Source organism: Epinephelus fuscoguttatus, linkage group LG24 (assembly GCF_011397635.1).
Source record: "Epinephelus fuscoguttatus linkage group LG24, E.fuscoguttatus.final_Chr_v1".
In the NCBI taxonomy this organism is placed as follows: Eukaryota; Metazoa; Chordata; class Actinopteri; order Perciformes; family Serranidae; genus Epinephelus; species Epinephelus fuscoguttatus.
The window spans coordinates 9,182,438-9,203,668 of NC_064775.1; the positions used below are offsets into that span (position 1 = coordinate 9,182,438).

General features: G+C 41.0%; 1 protein-coding gene across 3 annotated transcripts in view; it reads left to right on the forward strand.

Moving 5' to 3' along the window:
- LOC125885148 (rho GTPase-activating protein 6-like) overlaps window positions 1-21,231 on the forward strand; it is a 98,527-nt gene that overhangs the window by 25,013 nt on the left and 52,283 nt on the right. The window contains exon 1 of one of the 3 annotated variants that reach the window (XM_049570632.1): window positions 20,725-21,149. The exons of the other annotated variants lie outside the window; for them this stretch is intronic. Coding sequence (XP_049426589.1) covers window positions 21,108-21,149 — 42 coding nt within the window. The 5' untranslated portion in view covers window positions 20,725-21,107. Of the gene's footprint in view, window positions 1-20,724; window positions 21,150-21,231 lie in introns of those variants that run through there. 3 annotated transcript variants of the gene reach the window in all.

The following is a 21,231-nucleotide window of genomic DNA, read 5'->3' on the forward strand; positions in this document are numbered from 1 at the left end:
AAACTCAGCTCTACATGTTCAGCAATGATTGCTGTGCAGAATGTGTGACCTCTATATGTCAGTATTGTTCAAAGTCATAAAAACTGTGGAAAATGTGTCACGCCTTACAAGAAAAAAGCTTAAATCACCTTAAGATCTTTACTCTCCTGTGTTTTCCCCTCCAATATATTACAGGCTTTGGAGAATAGGGTTGGGTAAATGCAACAAGTGCAGGAAAGGTCTTGAATATCAAAGCTCAGTGTTGAACTCCAAAGATTATTCATGCTGACAGTATGGAAGAACTCAAAGACCTCAAACCATGCCACCAACTAGAACATTTTAGAGGTTCTTTTCATTCTACCTTCCGCTGCATCTACACATTCAGACTGGCTATAGATAGTAGGCTTCATTATTCAGTCTATTGTACTTTTTCATTCAAGAGGCTCTATGGAGGTAGCTAAGCCGGCGGCTAATGGCTAACGGTGCTAACTCTACAGGCAGCACTAAACAATGGCAACAGTGCTGATAGAGCTAACGGTGTTAGCCTGGGGGAACCAGGGGTGGGCACTATGCTTCCATGCCATCCCAATCAGTGGTGACCTCCATATGAGCACAACACAAAGTCAGTGTGACAAATCAGTACACTTCCATGTAGTATACTATGCGCACTATGTACTCATTGGCGTAGTGTGCAAATTTCAATAGGGTGGTGTTGTCTCAAACCAAACACGGCTTTGGTGCACTTACCGTAAATGACGACCGCAAATTAGCTAGTTAGCAAACTAGCATTAGCATTCGCGTTATCGTTCGCGGTACCAAATCATTACAGACTGCTAAATTACGACGTGGCAGCGTGTGAGTTTCATCATATAGGCATGGATAACTACTCCCTCTTTAACGCACACAACAAAAGGAGTGTGAATGAGGCTACATATCAGCTGGACAGGTTAGAACAGGCAACCATGGTTATAATGACCTAACAGAGAGAATAACTAGTGCAAACCCAGCTTTTCTTTGTGTGTGTGTGTGTGTGTGTGTAGCATGATATGAAGTGGTGGGAGTGTCGGGGGGAGCCAACAGGGGAGTCAAACTTGGATTCCAGCTACATTCCAGAGAGAGAAAAAGAGATGAGATGGATCTGTCAACCCCCACCTCCTGTCTCTCTTCCACTACTCTCTTCTACACACACACACACACACACACACACATACACAAACATATGTCTGCCTGGTGAGGCTCATGTTAAACCACATGACAATACTGTCTGGGAAATTAAAAACCTCCTCAGAACACAACACCAGTTTAAATGGGGTTTTTTAGGAGGTAGACTGGAGGGTAATCCAACTTATTAAAGAACAAGGCTGGTGTCATTCTATATTTCTCTACTGTCAAGAAATCCAATGAAAAACGGAGAATACATTTTTGTTTTTCACAAATATTGTTTTAAACCAAAGCCAGGTATAACTTATTCCCCAGTGCCATAGACCCCAGAGTCTATTAGTTATTTTGAGTCAATCCAACACCGTATTGCTGCCATACTTATAGAAGCACAAAATGTGTGTTCATCCACAGCTGGAAATAGTCCCTAACAAATGTTCTACTCACTCCTGTTTGAGAAACGTTTGCTAAAAGCAACAGTGCCCAGCTGTTTTTAGAAATTACTGAGCCTTTTTGAAAACAAACAAAACAATATATATATTTGTAAACCATTAAAACATTTAAGGCTGAGTGCCACGGATAGGGCTGAAACACTTTTGATTTTGGTTTTTCTACGACATTTTTTGACAATAAGAAAACTGTATAAAACAGTCCCTCCAGAAAATCGTGATCTTGCGACGGCAATAATTAACACAAATTCAACGACAGTCCGCAATATTTGCAGGGGCTTGCAATTTTTCAAAAGTCCCGCGCTTTTTCCACGTTGCTCTGCATTTTGCGGCAACATCATTTGAAACGTCATCAGATGTGTCATGAAATCGCGCTAATGGCATTGCAGTATAGAAAAACGCTCTATATTGACATAAGAGTTTGCAAAGTTTAAATGCAGACAATATGTGTTGAATTTATTAAAATGTTATGTTTACAGGAGATGTAGCTTACATGTTGTTTTACAGTCACATTGTGTGGTTCGAGAGCTACAATATTCAGGGTACACTCAGGATTTTTTGCAACATTATTGGAGTCCATGTTTTGAAACTAATTGAATAAAACTAAAGAGAACTATGAAAAACACTTGCGGCTATTTTTGTAATATTCAGTTTGATAATTATAGCAAGTGATTACATGACTTATTTTTTTGGAGGTAGTAGTTTAAAAAACAGCACTTTTTTTCCTCCTTTTGTCATTAGCCACAATTTTTGTCATTTGCCGCAATTTCCCGCAAAAAAAATCACATAAAAATGATGCAATTTTTATCGCATTTTTTTTTGTTGTTTTTTACAAAATTGGCCGCAAATACAAGTTTTTGTCCTCCACTGTCCTAGGCAGTAATTATAAAATGTATTATAGTAATATAATGCAATATGCTCAAAATGCCTGCCCCCAACATATTGATTGAAATATATAAAGAAAAAAATCAGCAAATGTAAACAGAATTATAAATAAACTAACAAATTGCCATTATTATTACTCCCAGTTCTATATTATGATGTACTGCAGTTCTGCATATAGTATGTGCAAGTGACGTTGTTGTACCCCAGCAGAAGCTCAACTGCTGTAGGTACAATTATGATTAAACACTGTACCATATCTCCATTTAATTACTCTTAACAGTGGAATGTAATATGAGTGTTACACAGTCAATATAATTGCTGACTGTCACAATTTTCGTTGAGTGTTACTATGTCATAAAAGAGTCAAATTATAGTACCAGTATGTCATAAAAAAAAGTCATAAAAATGTCATAGTGTGTGCACGCCATCATATTCTGGCTTCCTAAACTGGCCCCAAGTCATCAAAACCTTCCCTAAGGATTGGGCAGCAGAAGGTGTAGATTAGAAATGGTCCCCCTCTCTGTTAAATAAGTGACTGCGGCCCTGCCACTGTCCGGCTCTCCAGTGGAGAGTGGAAATAGCGATGTAATCCCTGTGAGTCCAGAGCTGCAGACTATTTTTCATATGCAATCTAACAATTTACTTCACACATCAGCCAGTATTAACCACACGTTATCATGAATCCCTAACATTTAGCTTTACAGAGCAGCTACAAATTCACATTTTATCGCTTTAACGATAATGCTAATCCCCTAGCATTACACAGAATCATATTTAAGCCACTTTATATGCGTCATATGTTGAGGTGTTAGAATTAAACGTAGATGTTTCTTTGTGTGTCTTTGTCTTAAAATTAACTGCAGATTTCTCCAATGATCAGACAGCTTCAAAGCATCTCTCACAAATGTCAAATACCTGATGAAGACCGACACTTTCCGAGGCTTTAGAGGAGTTTAACTTGATTGCTGCACGCGTTGCGTATTCGGATGAATCAACAGTTTTGTCTCTCGCCCCTATTATCAGTGCACTGATAAAAGCACTGCTGTCATTTGTGAACAGAGCATTCCTCGAAGGCTGCTGTGTTTATACTGCAGGCTAAATATTTATACCCTGAACTGAGGCTGCTCGGTTTGACTTTGATAAAGGTTTGATATGCTTTTGGCCAGGTGACTTACATGCTGCAGGGATCACACACAGCTACATTCACGCACTGTGTATACAGCTATGCAAACATACAGTGTCTCTGAGTGCACAAGGACATTTAGGCATGTGCTAACTGTATGCATACATACATACTTTTTAAAAAATGCACAGTGGAAAAAGCTCGGGAATCCAAATGCACACACACTGATAAACACAGATATAACCAAGCAATGTCACTTGTGCTCGTTTGTTATGGCTCTGAGGGTTCAATTGAGTTCCCAGTCCATAGGAGGCCTGACCACAGTCACACTGACAGATTAACACTGACACACACTATATCTGCTTCCATTCTGCAAATAATAGAAACAGCTGTCAGAGGAGATGGGGTGAAACGGGGTAAAGTGTGGGCCAGACTGTACCAAAAACACAATCACTAAAGAAGGAAGATGCAGAATAAAGAGAGACGAGCTCAAATACAAAGCAAGAAAAAGGATCTTGTGGTTGGGAAAAATCCCACATTTTCTATGATTTAGTTTTTTTTCCATCATTTTAAGTCCAGAAACATAAACCCAATACTGAGAAACACCTGATACCTGAAAAATCACAAGACAAATTGATTCGCATTGAAAACAAATGAAATGTTCTCAAGACTGAACTGATTATCATGGAAAACACGCAGAGTAATAATGGCTGGCTGAGGATGTTATACTCAGCCATTCAATCCATATTATCCACACGTCCTCGCCCTTGTATGTGGCGCTTGTGTGATTTAATTTAAACTGGATTTGCATTAAAAAACAATGCGGTCAGACAAAGCATCGGGAGCACTAAGCAAACTCATTTGCATGCAAGCAGGTGATTGGATGGGCGCTCACCCATCACCCTGTGTACATGGATCAGTCATTATCCACAATGTAATGTGACTGTTTGTGTGAACTGCTGGCTGATGGGGCAATTTGACTGTCAGATTGTGTGAAAGCACTGCCCATTATTTTGCCCTTCAAAAGTGGACATACACAAATAACCATGTGTCAGTTATTGTAAAACTTGTCTTGCCCTTCACCCCAATTCAGATAGTTCAAGTCCCTGTTGTACATGAGACATTGAAGACATTTAAGTGAAGATATACAATGTTGGTGTTTGTGGTTGCTAATAGCATGTCCGAAAATCCTGAGGTTCAGCATCATAGCTGGATTAAACTGTTCAAGTTCCTAGTAGCACAACTTGTGTGCCCGCCGTTGGCCATTTTTTGTCCAATTCAGCATGTTAAATCAGCTTTGGCGACGGTGTAGCCCGTTAGTGACTGAAACTGCTCTGATTGGCAGTTCAGCTCAGCATACAAGACGCGGAACAAAAGTGAGGAAAGTAAACAAAACGCTAATTTCAAGAGGGAAGAAAAAACTTGCTCCATAAGGCCAGATTATGGTAAATATGCTCTGCTCTTCAACATTGGATGGTGTTGCTAACATGCTACCTGGCTAACAAGCGTCGATACAGTCTTCCGGTTTCCGTTTTTGACTGACAAATAAAGACTACTGCCATCTTCTGGTGTGGAGAGTTATTTCCTCTTACGCAGGCACAGAACAGAAGTGCTGGTTGGCCACCAGCTGTAGTCTTTGTGATGTGTTCATGTGCAACTTTTTGGCCGAGACACAGGCGATGTGAGGCGACACAACAGTCCTCCTTCATTGCCAGTGGCTCTTTGAAGTCAGTGTGGTGTGTCTGGACTTTTGCTCTCTGGGCATTGTGTGTGCACCCTGTTGCCTCCAAGATCAACACCACTCTCATATTTGTCTGTAGAACTGTTCCATTCCTTCCCATTTTTTTCATTACCCCTGATCCGAAACTAAAAAGTGAAGCTACTACTACTACTCTTACTCAACAAGGACGCAATTGCACACCCCTATTTCTAAATATCCCACTTACTTTCTAGGCAGCACACAAACACACTTGCACGTAAATGAGGGCCTGTCTTTTTCACTTACGACTAAGCCAAAGGAAGCACAAGACAAGTTCTGATGAAGCGATAAAGGTACTTTCACCAGGGCTTTTAAGAGTACTATGTGCAGTGGAAATGCAAAACATATCTAGGATTTAGGTACACTTTCGTAGAGGGTTACATATGGGTTCTTGGGATACTATACTGAAGGTGATTAGTGGAACTAGGCTTCACGTTCTAGCCAGTAGATGGTTAGCTGTGTCAAGCCTCACAAGTAGGCAATATTTAAGATGCAGTGCTAAGGCTGGAACATATTCCCACGTCTGGTGCCGGCATTCAGTATCTGCGGGCATACACTAACTGGTGTTCCACGCACGTGCATTTCCAGATCTACATGCCATTCCATTTGGTGCCAGTGATGTGCCGTAACATCATTTGCCGACAACCATAAAATCCAAGAAGAAACAGAAGATGCATGTACATGTCGTTTTTTGCTGAAACACAAGAAAAACGCGAAAGGAATAGGACCAGGGAATACAGGACATTGGTGCAAGAGATGATAAGCATCAAGCATTCTTCTTAGCAAACCAGCTAGAGATGTACACACTACCAGCTTGATTTTATTGAGTAACTGGAGCATGTTCAATCGGCGCACGGTTCCTAACACATTTACAACTTATCAAATCCACAAAAAAATCTATTGACACAATGCATCTTGAGCTTTTTGGGCCCCTGTTATTGAAATCTATTGCCAGGGCCAACATCCACTTACACCAAAAGAAAAGTCTAGTTTGTGTTAGTTTCTGTTAAACAACTTCATATACTCTCATAAACTAAAACTCAGAGTCCTCAAAATGTCCCAGATGGTTGCTAATAGATCTCAACAATCCACGATGGCAGATTCATGCACACAAAAGCTTGTGAGCAAACACACACACAGGCACGCAAAGTGTTTGCATAAATGTGCCGAGAGAGATGCTATCCATCAACTGAAGCAGGAGGCTGAGCCAACACATTCACGTCACATCACTGAGTGGACATTTTATTCTATTATTCAAGCTATTCCAAACCCTCCCTGTGAGGCGTCTCTGGAGATTCACTCAACAGAGAGAGACTCCTCGGCTGTTCCTTTGGTTTACTCAAGAGTCGGTGTGAAGCCTCTTCGTCAGGCAGAACTGCGTCGGTAACAAAAGAAAGACGACAAAGTGAAAAGGAGGTTTTGTTGTTTTGCAAAGTGCAGATCTCTTGATGTTTTATAACAGGTGTGGAGCTGGTGTTTTTTAAGTGCTGCCACCTTTCATTAAAGAAAAACGTCTGAATTGTGGGAAAGTTTTTTCAGTTTGCAAGAGAGAAAATAAGTGAGTTACGGTTTGTTTCACTGTGTTATGTGGATCCGACACTAATGATTTTTGCACCTTGAGCCAACAGCGAAACATTTTTTTTCTCCTTAAAGTTATGCCATATTTTAACCAAAATCTCATTTCTGTTCTGTTGTTTTTTCCAGAATATGTCCAGTCTCACATCTAGGCTTTAACTCAAATTCAGAGTTTGGTATTTTTAAGAGATATCCAAGAACCCCAGATAATTCTGTGACTTCCTATGCCAAATCTAAGCTCATGTTGATCGCACATCGTTTCCTCTGTTTCCCATGATGATCCAGACACTTTCACTATGGTGCTATGGCAACAAGTAAAGGCTGCGTTCTGCTTTCCGCTGCCAGCGAATGCATCACACAGCATAAAAAAATACAGAAATCTCTGCAATTATTTTCCCACGGCCTTTTGCGGTGTTTTCTCAACAGCTTGGCTTGATGTGAAAATAATTCTGAATGGCAGGAATGGAGGCTGCATTTATTCTACACTACAATAGAGCTGCCTTGACATCACACGAATATTTGACCACATGTGAAACACATAACTGGTTTCAGAGGGATCATGGCACATTACTGGGTCTAAAATGCACTATTAAACTACATTAGCGCATCATATTATATGCTGACACGTGGGTATACAAACACATGCATAAACACTGTCACTGAAATACACATGTACTTGTTATTGTGGTGTCCGGCACAGCTGGTGAGCTGAGACACCATGGCAACTGTTGTGGCAGAAAACATTAAGGAGGCGTGGGAGGTTGAGGACACTTGTGTGTGTTGGTGTGTGTGTGTGCACGTGCGCATTAAGGTGAAGGGGCTGGCGCTGAAAGACAAGGTATCTGTATGTGAAACAGCTGTTATTATACAGACAACAAGGCCATTCAGTTGCACTTGAGGCACAAACAGGTTTTGTTTGTGGTGCACAAGCTCCACATGAACGGTGACATAAAAAAAAGACAATACCTGCTCATACAGTCTGATAAAATTATGCTATTTTAGATCAAATTATACCAATTTTTTATCAATCCCTTCATATTTCAACACATATACTGAAAAAAAACAAAAAGATTTCCCAGGATGCACATTGGTTAAAATAGGAAACAACTGACGTGACGCTGTCTTGTGTGGTAGTATCTGATCAATAAAGGCAAGGATATAACATTTTCTGAAACAAAAGACACTCTCTTATTCAATTTATGTATTTAAAACAAGCAGCTTTCTCTTTGTGTTGATTTTGGTGGCCCCTGTGTTTTCATGAGCACCACCGCCTTGTGTTGGGAAAGTCTTGATCTAGCTAGTGCGTGCATTACTTTTGAATCAAATCTGTCTCAAAGGAAGAGTGTCAATTTAGGATCAGATTTAAAGCCTTTAAAATCTCATGTTTTCACCCCTGCTCTACCTCCGTCCCTTTTAGCTTTTGTTGATCCTCAGTCAATTCTTGTCTTCTTCTCTTTGCTGATCCCGCCCCAGTGTCAGCCATAACCAGGGCTGGGTATCAATAACCTAGTACCAAGTAGTACGAGTACTTCTCCAGGCAAACAGTACCTGCATTTGATCCTTTTTGTACCCAAATAAAAACAAAGACTATTTGTATTTTTTGTAGGTTTTGCTTGCTGCCAATCACAACAAGTGTCCTTTGTTCCAATGCAATGTGCGACTGACCGACAAGAACAGCTACAACCCATACAGGCTGTGGTGCGGTGAAGTCAAGGGTGGTGTATTTGACGGCAGTTGAGCGTGTAGAGATGCCACCGAAATGTTCAAATGTACGGCTATACGGTGGCATCTGTTGACATTTTATGCAACCGATACTTCCATTCACGTGATGGGTATGGAATGGAGTAGAAATAAGAATTACTGCCTTCCGCTTCAAATGTGAATGTTGCCACAGTGATACATCTGCTATCTGGTTGCACAGATCTATACATTTACCATAGTTTCAAGGTAGGTCATCAAGATCAGTGTCACCAATTCAGTAATCAACCCAAGGTCTCCCCTCTGTTCCTGAGTCAGGCCAGAGTGACCTTTTACCATCAAATTCTAATCAGATTGTCCTTGAGTGTGATGTTTGTGCCAAAATTGAGGCAATGTCTTCAAGGCGTTTTTGATATATCCCATTCACGAGAATAGGGTATACACACAAATGGAAGGACAGAAGGACAACCTACAAACATTGCCATTGCGGAGGCATAAAAACGGTACCAAATTAAGTACTCTACTGGTATCAATACCACTTCATGGGTACTGTTATTGGTACTGGTAACTGATTTTTTAAATGATACCCAACCCTAGACATGACTACGAACTATAAAGTAAAAAATAAAGTTCTCCAAAGAAAAATCTCCTCCTACTTCCTTTTAACGTACTACTTTCTCTGAAACTTTGCCTTGGAAAATGCAAACACCTTGCTGCCTGCATGCCTTAAATCATTTCATCTGATTTTGGGGACATCAGACATGGGGACAGGCATTAAGAGTAACTGTATAAAAATAGCTGATCTTCTTGTCGATGGCCTTATTTGCTTATGTAGGTCATAGAGGAATCATTTTTAAATTGACGTTGTTTCAAAACCAGTTAAAAACTTAAAAGCACCTGACCCTAATGGAAAACCTACCCAGCATTACCAGAGGTTTCTCAGAGAGAAAGCTGCCAGCAAACCAGTCAGGCAAAAAAGCTGACAGAGTGGCAGGCAGGAAGATGGATAGATGGATAGAGGGGTGGAAGGTCAGGTCAGCAAATATATAGATGGACAGAGAGAAGGACAGATGAGTTCAGACACAGATAAACATATACACACACGAGTGGAGAGACTGACGCACTGGCTTCAATAACAAAAACCTGAAACCGTTTCATCCTTGAATATGACGTCACTAAGAGTCAGGTGATGAAAACATGCCGGCTCTGGGAGGTATGCACGCTGACATCAATAACACCAGCATGCACACAAACAGAAATGCTGAGAAACACATGCTGGTACTAGAGTCTTGTGAGTTGAAAAATGTTAGCATTTTGACCTGTCAAAAGTCAGTTTCATGTTTTTATATTGGACGAGTGAGTTGAGACAGACCATACTGGTATGTTCTAAAGGCAATTTTATCCATTTTGAAACACTCTCAATTCTACTTTCGACAAGCGTGAACACCAGTTTGTGACTGCCACTTGAAACTTGAAGTGCTGCCCTTACAATCAATATTTCAAAGGTTGTTGTACATGTAGCAATTCATTCATTCCTCTTATCAGGCGACTGAGTCAACAATGCTGGTTTTAGAAGAGTATATTTCAACTGGAACGCAACCAAGAACACATTTACCGTCTGCTTTTGCTCAAAAAAATCAACATTTGTCTTCATCTATGTTCTAATAAAGAAGACTGTCATTGAGATGTCAATGTGAAAATGCTTTCTCCCAGACAAACAAAAGCCAAACCAACTATAGGAAATGACCCAAAACAGAAACAAAAGCATTTGTATAAGAGAATGAATGTTGACATGTGATAGCAATGGGTTCCTCATGTTTGGAGAGCTTGGTGTAACAAAATGAACTGGGCAAACAGCATTCAAACTACAACACCAAAGTATGCAGAGACTTGGAGAGTTTTTTGGTCTCTTTTGCCAAACCTTATTCTGAACATCCCACTTGATTTCAATCAATTATTCCTCAGCAGCCACAAGAATGATGATGTAAGATTACTCATTGAATTTCTGACGTGAAAGGGAAGCGTTGACCTCTCTGCTCGAGGCACTTACTGCCTCTTTATCTTATTCCTTAAATAAGAAATGCAGTTTTGAACAAACAGTTGATTTTCGATACATTATGCATTATTTTTTGATCATACTTTGGTGGTCCTTTGCATGTGGATTTCTTTGTCACCGCACTACGAAAGGTATATCATTTCAAGCCTAAGTTGGTTCTCTGTAAAGCAAACACACTCAGGTGTGTATCATTGAATCAGCAATCTTAGTCTTAGCAATAACCAATTGGATTGGAAGTGCACACCTCTCAGCATGACTCAAGATAATACCAGTAGTACATTGAGAACCAATATTGTACACACAGTATCAGGAATGATTAATGATTGAGTTATTTCAAAACCAAGTACCAACCTCCAGAGTCGAAAAACCAAGCCAAAGCATGAGCGGCACTCGAGGTTGGCTCCAAGAGTGAACCAATTTTCATAGACCTCCAAGTAAAAATCATGGATGTATAAAGAAAACTGGACACAGCTTTAGAGGCAACGCACCTGATTCATTCCCATGAATTTTCAGGGTATAATAATAGCTGAATGATCTGAATCTTAGGTCCCATAGAGCGAGCACACTAAAGACTTTGGAAGGCCCAATGGCTTACTTCCACCGGCCAAGAGGCTAACTAATTAACTGATTTAATTGTTCGGCTCTTCTAGACTTTCGAAATGTTATCGGACGGAATGGATTGGCTCAAAGTTATGCACAGCTGGGCTTGGCCACAGTGAGTGTTGGGTGCTGCCCATTGACAAAATGTTACCACAGCGACAATATAAGTTTCACATAATACAGGCATAGCCATAATGGATTCACACAAGCATTCACACTGGTGGCCGAGGCTACCTTACATGGTGCCATCTGCTACTCAGTAAGCATTCACACGCACTCACACATCAATGAAACAGCCATCGGGAGCAGTTTGGGGTTCAGTATCTTGCCGGGGATCAAACTGAAGATCTTCCGACGACCCGCTGTACCTCTGAGCCACAGCCACCCATTGGTAATTGTAGTATTTTGGTCGCCTAAATAGATTTAGTCAGCATTTGGTTGCACTAAAAGACCAACCTAAGGATTCAGATAGTTAGTTTAGTTTTCCCACCAAGTACATTTTGTTTTAAAGGTTTTAAGCCCCTTTTTTGCTAGCAAAAATTAGCATTAGCATTAGCATTAGCACTATCACAGTTAACGGTGGCTGTAAATGCCCTGTGCTAACCAAGCTGGCAGCTAGTGTTAGGGTTATCTTCACCATCTCGGCCAAGTAAGGTCACTTCTAGCTCCAAAATTCCAAGATGCTATGGCCAGTTTGTCAAACTCCAGGTTTCAAAACAGAAGTCCACAAACCACTTGGTGACATTACAATGGATATATCCATTATTTTACACAGTCTGAACGCATACGTCAAGGAATGAAGTCAAGATTTTGTTTTTCACAGAGAATGCGCCTGTCGTCACTCATACTTTCATTTTGGGAACTCTTTTCTGAGAAAACAATTTATCAAATTGCACAGTCCCATTACCATAAAGTCCTCAGAATCCTCTCATGGTATGCAGGTGGTGTGTGTGTTTCTAAATTGCAACCAGAAATTCAACAAAGTGCACCTCTCTACTTTGATATTCTCACGTTCTAAATGTGTTCTATTGCGAAACGCATATTTCTATCTTGCAAAATGTAGTAGCCCTCAGGTCAGGGCCGAGCATTCCCACTGCAGAACAGTCCTGACCTGCCAGTCACTTTAAGCACGGTCTAATGGAGGTGGTATGGAGATGAAAGCCATATAGCCATGCTGGGCCAATACCCGAAATTCTTTGCTTACATCCCCCTGCCCCCCGTTCCCTTTCTCCCAGTCTATTGGCCCTCAGGACAGAGTATGGAGATTTAGGACAACTGGGTTGGCCTGTTGATAGAAGCGTCCAGATTGAATCCAGACCCACGCTGTCGTCACATTGTGTGTGTGGGTGAGCGTGTGTGTCCTGTGTTTGGTGGGTGTTGAGTGATCAGTTCCTCTAAAAAAACATATTTTCCGCTGGAAGACGGTCGTCTCTGGAGGGAGACTGTGGTCTAAGACCCTTGACAAGACATAATTCGCTAATATATTTGTTTGCGTGTGTGTGTCTTTTGTATTTACCTCCCTGAGTGAAGGAGTGAAGCACTGTCTGTCTCTCTCTCTCTCTTTTACTCACACACACACATATACACACTCACATTCCCCAGTTCTGAGGTCATCCCCCAGAGCTGCTTTGTGCAGCTCTTGCTGTAAATTCGTTTATGTGTGCCCAGTTTTTACCATTCCCCCCCACCCTCTCCCCTTTCTCTCATTTTCTTACACCCATTCTTCGGGCTGTCTTGTGAAACCGAGGTCAAAGTTCATTGTCTGCAAGAAAAAGAGATAAAACACAAAGACCACAGGCTAATAAGCTGGAAAGCACTCCATCGTTTTGCTCCCTTGTCCATTTTCATTATCTGAATGATCGTCAAATATTTATTTTCATTTAGCTTTAGTTTTTTTTCTTGAATTTGATTGGCTATGTCAAGAGAGACTGTTAAAAACTGGCTTAAGATCACATATAACAAGATTGTTGCAATATGTTATGAGATTCTTGTAAATGACTTTCACCAGTAGGAATCTTTTTTCAGCACCTAAATTTTCTCAAAAACATGACTGCAGGCAGGAAGTAATATTTTTAAATATTGTGGAAACCAGGCTAAAGGCCAACTTAGAGACCGCCCTCCGGTTGTATGCCTCCGTCGTCCTTTCGTCCATGTTTGACCGGACTCATATGTAGCCATGACAATAGATAATACTTCAAATATACATCATGCTATAACGAAACTTTGTATTCTAACACGTGGATGCTTCATGCACTTCTTCAACCCTGCAGCACAGACAGATCTATACAGTCAGCACAGTTTCAAGATGGACACCTAAGATTAGTGTCACCAATTCAGTATCCGACCACATATGTCCGCTTCTTCTCCTGAGTTATGGAGTTGAATAATGGCTAGAAAAGTGTTTTTGCAGAACATTATGATGTCACAGTGAACCTTTGTTCTTATAGATATAAAATATCATCACTTCATCATTTTATGCTGTTAGACATGTGTGTGAAATTTATGACCTAAAACGTGTTTCGACCATCAAATTCTACTCAATTCATTTTTGAGTCTAAGTGGACGTTTGTGCCAAAGTTGAGGGGATTTCCTCAAGATGTTCCGCATTCACACGAATGAGGTGGACATGAGGTCACAGTAGTTGGGTTTCCATCCACCTATTTTTATTCGCATTTTCAACAATTGCAAAAAAAAAAAAAAAAAAACTTGAATGGAAACGCCAGATATTCGAAAAAAGGCCGAAATGTCGCAACAAAGTTTTTACGCTTGGAAGGGTGGAAAAGTCAGCGTATCGATATTGGGAAGATGCGACTTTTGGCAACAAACGATGACTTAGGCTACCGGATCCTACTTCTACTTCACTTCCCAGTGAAGACAACTACTTCCCAAAAGTCCTTTATGCGCCTACGTTCCCATACACGTGGACAATGACGCGGTGCTCCCCTTCTCCCAATGTCTAACAGTAGTACCCTGGTCAGTGGGTGTAGTCTTTCTTGTTTCTTTTTCAGGACACTTGTGTTCGCTGATAACGCTGATATGAGTGTGACGAGAGCTCTCACAATAGCCAAGAACTTCCCAAGGAATCTCTCCATCTCGTTGTTGTCATGGATGTGCCGGTAGTTGTTTACATCAGTTGTGGACATGAGACGCTCTCAATGTTGTCATCTCACGGCACCCTCTTCTTCTATGAGTGTTCTTTTGCATTATTTTTCACGTGAAGCGCCACCTACTGCTCAAACTGTTGACTCCCAATACTTGCAAAACAACAATGAATGGAAACGTGCAGAAATTCACATTTTCTTTTGTGCATTTTCACAGAATTTGCTTAAAATTTGCGATACATTTGGATGGAAACCCAGTTAGTGACCTTGACCTTTGACCACCACAATCTAGTCAGATCAGGGTCCAAGTGGAAGTTTGTGTCAAATTTGAAGTCCTTCAAGACGTTCTTGAGATATTGCATTCACAAGAAAGGGATGGATGGACATACTGTACATGGACGACCTAAAAACATAATGCCTCCAGCCGCAGCTGTCACTGCCACGGAGGTATATAAAGGTCATAGCAAAATTAAACCATCCCTTTATTTTTTCTTGTTGTATTGATTATACAGGAAGTAAGTGATGGTATGGTGTCACCAAATTGGAGAAATCATGTTGCCAGTTCATACTTTTAGCAGCTATTTGGAAACATGTAGTGGATCACATATTGATATTGACCTTTCCAACTGTTGCTATGAGTTATAAACTATCTTGAGATCTAATTCTTGACCCCTCTGCACACCCAGCATCCCCTGAGAGCAAGAAGAGGTTGTGGATGTGATGCAACACATGCAAATACTTCGATCTGGTCCTTGCGACATCTATTTTGCGAGTGTTTATTAAACAGATCGAAGGCCCTGCAGGATTTTTCTCTGTCATTTACTGGATCATCTTAAAGCACTTTAACAGAATACTTTCCACTCGATGGAGTGATTTCACAACCCAGGCATTCGGCCTTTGGAAGGAGGGTGCCGCACCTCCCGACTGAACGATGTAAACATTAGCGTTTTGCAGCTCGCTTTGACTGTACAGCTCTGGAATTATTGGCTTGCCTCATTTGTTCCCTGTAAAATAATATTGGAAATCTCAAGATGTGCATATAAAGGAGGTGATTTAAGCAGTGTGGGTCCGAGGAATTATTATTTTTCAAATTGAGAGTCGGTGTATTAGAGGTCGCTTAGGATTACAAAAAAGAAATCCTGTTTTAAATTGCTGTAAATACTCCTGTCACTTTTGTTGCCTAAACTCCAAGCTGCTTCTTCTCTGGATCGACACTTAATAGCAGGGATGCGATATATCAACACAATCAGGCTGTGCCAAATTCAACAGTGGAAAATACTGAGTGTTCTTTGAAATTGATATACGAGCACACGGGGCCTCATTTCAGCATCATTTTTAACAATTTCAAGATGATATGAGAATTGATGGCAGGCTGAAGGGATGTGTGGACGTACAGATTTGCAGTGGCCTTCATAAACAATTTAATCGTGTTGTAACATGCAGTAGTAGCCGATCTCCCTGCCAGTTGCAACACGCATGTAAAAGCACACATCCATGTCAGCCTTTTTCTCCTCTCCTCCCTTCTCTTCTCCAGCCTTCCCTCCCTCTCCCGCAGGCTCTGTGTATTGTGTGTGGAAGCCATGGTCATACTGGGACAATTGAAACACCATTTTAGGAGACAATGGGCTCCTCCTACAGGAACATAAAACACAGCTTCGAACCTTCCAGCCGTGTTTTCAAGGGGAATAAAGCTGACATTACTCTTAATGTCTTTCTCCTCCCTTCTATATTCATCATCCCCAAGAATGTAGATATATTTTATACGGCCACTTTTTCTTGCAAGAAAAAGCAAGACAATTATTTGACTTTACAATTCAAATGACTCAAACATTGATCTTGCGTTGTTGTTTTTGCTGTTTCTAAAAGGCTTATCGCAACATCCTCTGCGTAAAGCAAATTTAAATTGTTAATTCTCTTTCTCGACTTTAGAAATTGCAGTTTGACATAACTTTACTAAGTTTGACATAGTTTGTCTCCCCCCTCTGGCAGTGAATAATTACATAAACACTTTTTATACGTGCTTATCATAGACTTTATGAAATAGTGGACATAGCTGGTTTGTGGACTCCTGTTTTGAAGCCTCAATGCTGGCATTTGAGGCATTGCCATCTTGGATTTTTGGAGCTAGAAGTGATTGTATGTGGACGAAAGGGTCATGGTAACCTTAACGCTAGCTGCTAGCTTGGTTAGCATGGTGCATTTACAGCTATGGTTAAGTGTCATAATGTCAATCTTAATTTATGCTAACAAACATGTTTAAAACCAGTAAAAAAAAATGTCTATGTATCTACTTAGAAGGTCTCTTACTGTACGTGCACAACAAGAGCTGCAAAAGCTGAAAAGCGTCCGCATTTCAGCGACCAGAGCATCAGATGAAAGTTGGGGAGTCGTGAACTTTATGCAAATTAGCTATGATGCATTTCAGCTGCAAATGACCAGCCGCCAATCGAAAAGTAGATGTCCATCGCTTGTGCAGAACCCAGAGAACATCCTTGGAAACTTTAGTTCCTACCACACATTTGTTCCTACTTCAAAATGAGAGAGAAGCTAGTCACTGCTGTAGCTGGACGCCGAGTCATTTATGATTCGAGCCTGTTTATATCTAGGGACCGAAATCAAAAGGAGCAGACGTGCAAAGCCTTGTCTCGAGTTTGCCTGGTGAGTTGATATTGAGAAAGAATTTCTTAAACTAGAGGCGAATACATCCATGCTAATATAACACCTAGCATGCTAATCTCCCTTGTTTCATGTGAATGTGACAATTTCATGCAGCCTAGCGTTTGTCCAACCGGCAAAGACGCTGCGCTCCAGCCAGTAACCTGCTTTGCGGCTCCTTTAAATTGACAAGTACAGTTGACGTCATGAGCGACTTGAGCTGCCAAAAATATCTTGAAAATTGGATTTTTTATTCGTCAGTCACGTTTATCATTCATTTCTTCTCACATTAGAAGCTCCCAAATGACCTGCACACAACTGATTAAATACAAGTAATTAAGGATTCAGGACTCCGCCTTCTGTCCCAGTTGCATTCAATGAAAATATTTTGTATTGAGTAACTTTATCCAACACCTCAAACGTTTGACCAGCCTCACTGAGACAAGATCTGATAAGCGGTCAGTCTCTGCAGAACAGGTTTTCAGCCTCCTGTAATACACATACTCCTGAGATACACACTCACAGTCCACGCAGCACCTGGTTTATGGCTCAGTCCTCAGCAGCTTATCTGTTATCTCCTGATTTCAAAGTTAAGTCAGTGTCCCTCTTAACTTCTCAGCATTCTTTGAATGGCTTCGGCACTATCTGATAAGCAGAGGGGAATTCAGTGTCTTTTTCTCACTCATTAACACACACTGTTTATAAAATTAAAAAAAGGAACGTGTCCTCCTCAATAAACCCACTCCTGTGCAGCAAAGCAAATGGTTTTCATTAACTCTCACTGAGTGTGTGTGTGTATGAGGTCAGCTCATATTCTCCGGCCACCGTGTCCTCGATAAAACCGCCTTGTGCTCTATTTGTTTCGCATGCTTCTGTTTTTTATGAGGTTGGAGTCTTTAGATGCAGATTGCCCAACACTGGTTCCACATTAAGTATTACACAAACCCAGACAAGCCTCCGCCTCCGGTTTCGAATCCTCCCGCGGTGGACTGGCCTTTCATGGTCCTTCTTATGAGCATATTTTAAAAAGAGGAACGCTTGTAAATAAAAAATGACCACTGATTTTTACAATGGAAGCAAGCGATCACAGCTTTGGTTCTGTGGTTCACCCAGTACATTCTCTCCGCTGTGATTTATTTGATACAGTAATGAGGCCTACAGCGAGATATTTGTCACAGTTGGAAGGAGCCATGTATCTCCAGAATATCAGCTCTCCACAAGCCATGATAAATAGGTTTGTTTTCAGCTTAAGCATGATGCATCTCTGGACTTTTCCAGTGATGATCACAGTAATTAATCTTCTCACAGGATATCCGCTTCAAATAAAAAAAGATTTGAAATTGGAGGCGGGCGCAACCCATCCATTAGAATAAATATTGGCAATGTACATTTCTGCAAACCACGGATACATTACATTTGTACATTATTATGTAACAAATACATGACATACACATACATTTTGGTGGCACAATACCCACAGGAAACCTCTGTGACGTCTCAGCAAAAAACAACCTCTTTTAAAGGTGCCATCCAAGCAGGAAATGAAGTGATGTCTCGGTAAGAAACATCCTTTTATGTGGCACTATCTCGGCAGGATATGCAGAGATGTCAACAAAAAAAAAACAACTTCTGTTCGTGGTTCTATCTCAGCAGGAAACTAAGCGATATCTTCAACCTTAAAACAACCTGTTTTGTTGTTTGCTGGTCTTGAACAGTGGTCTGGAGTCTGACAGGCACCATCCTCTCCCCCTCCTGATGACAAAGTCAGCTCATATGCATCACTTTGGAAAAGCTGATATGATCTTACGATACAATGACAAAAACTCTGTCTGTGTGTGTCTGTTCCATGTTTGTCTCCTCACTGACTCGGTCAATCCATGTGAAATTTGGCACAGTGGTAGAGGGTCATGGGAGGATGCCAATGAAGCAATATTACATCAATTGGCCAAAGGGGGGCGCTATAGCAACCGACTGAAATTGCAAACTTTGAATGGGCATATCTCATGCCCTGTATGTTGTAGAGACATGAAACTTTGCACAGAGATGCCTCTCCTCATGAGGAACACATTTGCCTCAAGAACCCATAACTTCTGCTTATATAGATTTCTACCATTTTGAAAGTTCAAATGGATCTCTTCCTAGGAAGTTTGAGCGATCTGCATGAAACTGGGTGAACATAATCTAGGGAGCAATATCTAAAGTTCCCTCTTGGCAAAAGTTGGAAAACTTACTAAAACTGAGCTTCTATAAGGCAATGAATATTGCGGAGGGCGTGGCTCATCACATAAAGGTGTATAACATTTCAAGGGTTTCACCCATCACCACGCAACTTTGTAGGCATATGACCACACATAATCTGAGGGGACCCCTCCATTATTGAGCCCATCAAACAAAATGGGGGCGCTAGAGAGCTAATTTCTTATCTAGGCCTAACCGCCATATGGATTTTTACTAAACTTGGTAGATATGTAGAACAGGACGCCTCAAGGTGACTGGAGAAATTTAACTCTAATTGGCAACTGGGTGGCGCTATAACAACAGAAAAATGCTTCAAAATGGCTAAAATGCGACCGATCGCTGTGGCTCCCCCTGTGGACCAATGTTTGTTTTTTTTCCTAATTTTTGGTATGACTAAGTCATGGTATGGTATGCTGTACATAATCACGGAAACTGTCAGTGTGTCATTCTGTCTGTCCCACGTTTTTCTACTCACTGACGTGGTCAATCCATGTGACACTGCACATAGGCATTGAGGATTGGCATAGGTAGAAGGTGACAAAGCTACCAATGGGTATGGACTAGTATGTATGAAACGTGCAAATGTAGCATATCTGCAGTTTGCAGAAATGTACAATGCCAGTATTTTCCCCGGGATGCTGTAGAATTGACGATTGGTGCTTTCAAAAATATCCAAAATCTGACATGATATTCTGTCTCATCTCAGGATACTGGCATAATATTGTATTATTCCCCAGCCCTACTTGAAATCTACATATTAGCAACATTGCATTGTACCATAATCTCTTGTCTTTATACATTTGAAATGCTGCACAAATAAGCCTGGAATGAAAGAAATATTATTTGGATTTTTTTTTTGATTAATCTGAAGCTATGACACACATATGTCATTCACCATTTACAGCAAAGACCGTCACCGCTCCTCACTATTAACTGTCCCAAAACTAAAATCTCCCTACATGGAGTTTCCAGAGTCAAATCTTATCAGCTGTGGAGCTCCATTTGTGGGTCACTGACATAGTGACATGCAAACATCTGAGCAGCCGCATGGCCTGCCCCTCCCCCTCTGCCCCTTTCTGCTTCTCAGTGTCAAATATGCTTCAGTGCTTATGCTCGATTACATAATATGTATAGTTTAATACATGCAGTAAAGCTGGGGTGAGGTGAAAACACAGGTTGTTATGATGCCACATTTCATGCATTAAGCTCATAGTCAAGGGTCATTTTTGTTTCTCAAATCTCAAATTAAATATTGTTATTATTATTATAATCATTATCTATTTATTTATTAGTTTTTCCTTCATATTTAACATAATTTTTCAACCAAGGGGAAAAAAACCACGCCTTTTTTCTCAAGCCTTTTGTTTTAATAACCCACGCAGTTGCCATCCCTGACCAAAGCTGCTCATATTTTGAAAATCACAACCGGAAGCCCCGACTCACACTGTCGCCGACCTGACAGCACTCTCCCTGCCTCTCCTCGCCTCGGTTCAGCATCTGTCTTCACCACAGTCCGCGGAGCGCGCAGTATGGATCCGTTACGCATTACGCACTATGGTGTCCTCTCTGGCACAGATGGTTTTCTGACACGCGCTTCTTCTGACTGGTGTGAAGACATCAGCTGTTAAAAGCTGCGGTGACTTGCTGTGAAAGCACTCCCAAGTTCTCTGTCTGTCTTGTGTGTGGAGGAGAGAGGAGACACAAGTAGAGACTCTTTTTCTCCGCTCCGCTCCGACGCGCACACACACTTCTCCGGACTTATTTTTCAACGGGATATCATTTGTTGCATCTACATTTTTGCTTTACTATATGTGGATACTTATCCGGGACCATGGGAGACTCCGTGTTCCTCGACAGGCAAAATTCCTATCTTGTAAGTACTTGGTTTATTGGCCATAAATTAATTAGAATGACTCGGACGTGGACTGATAAGGGGGCTTACATCTTCTGCTGTT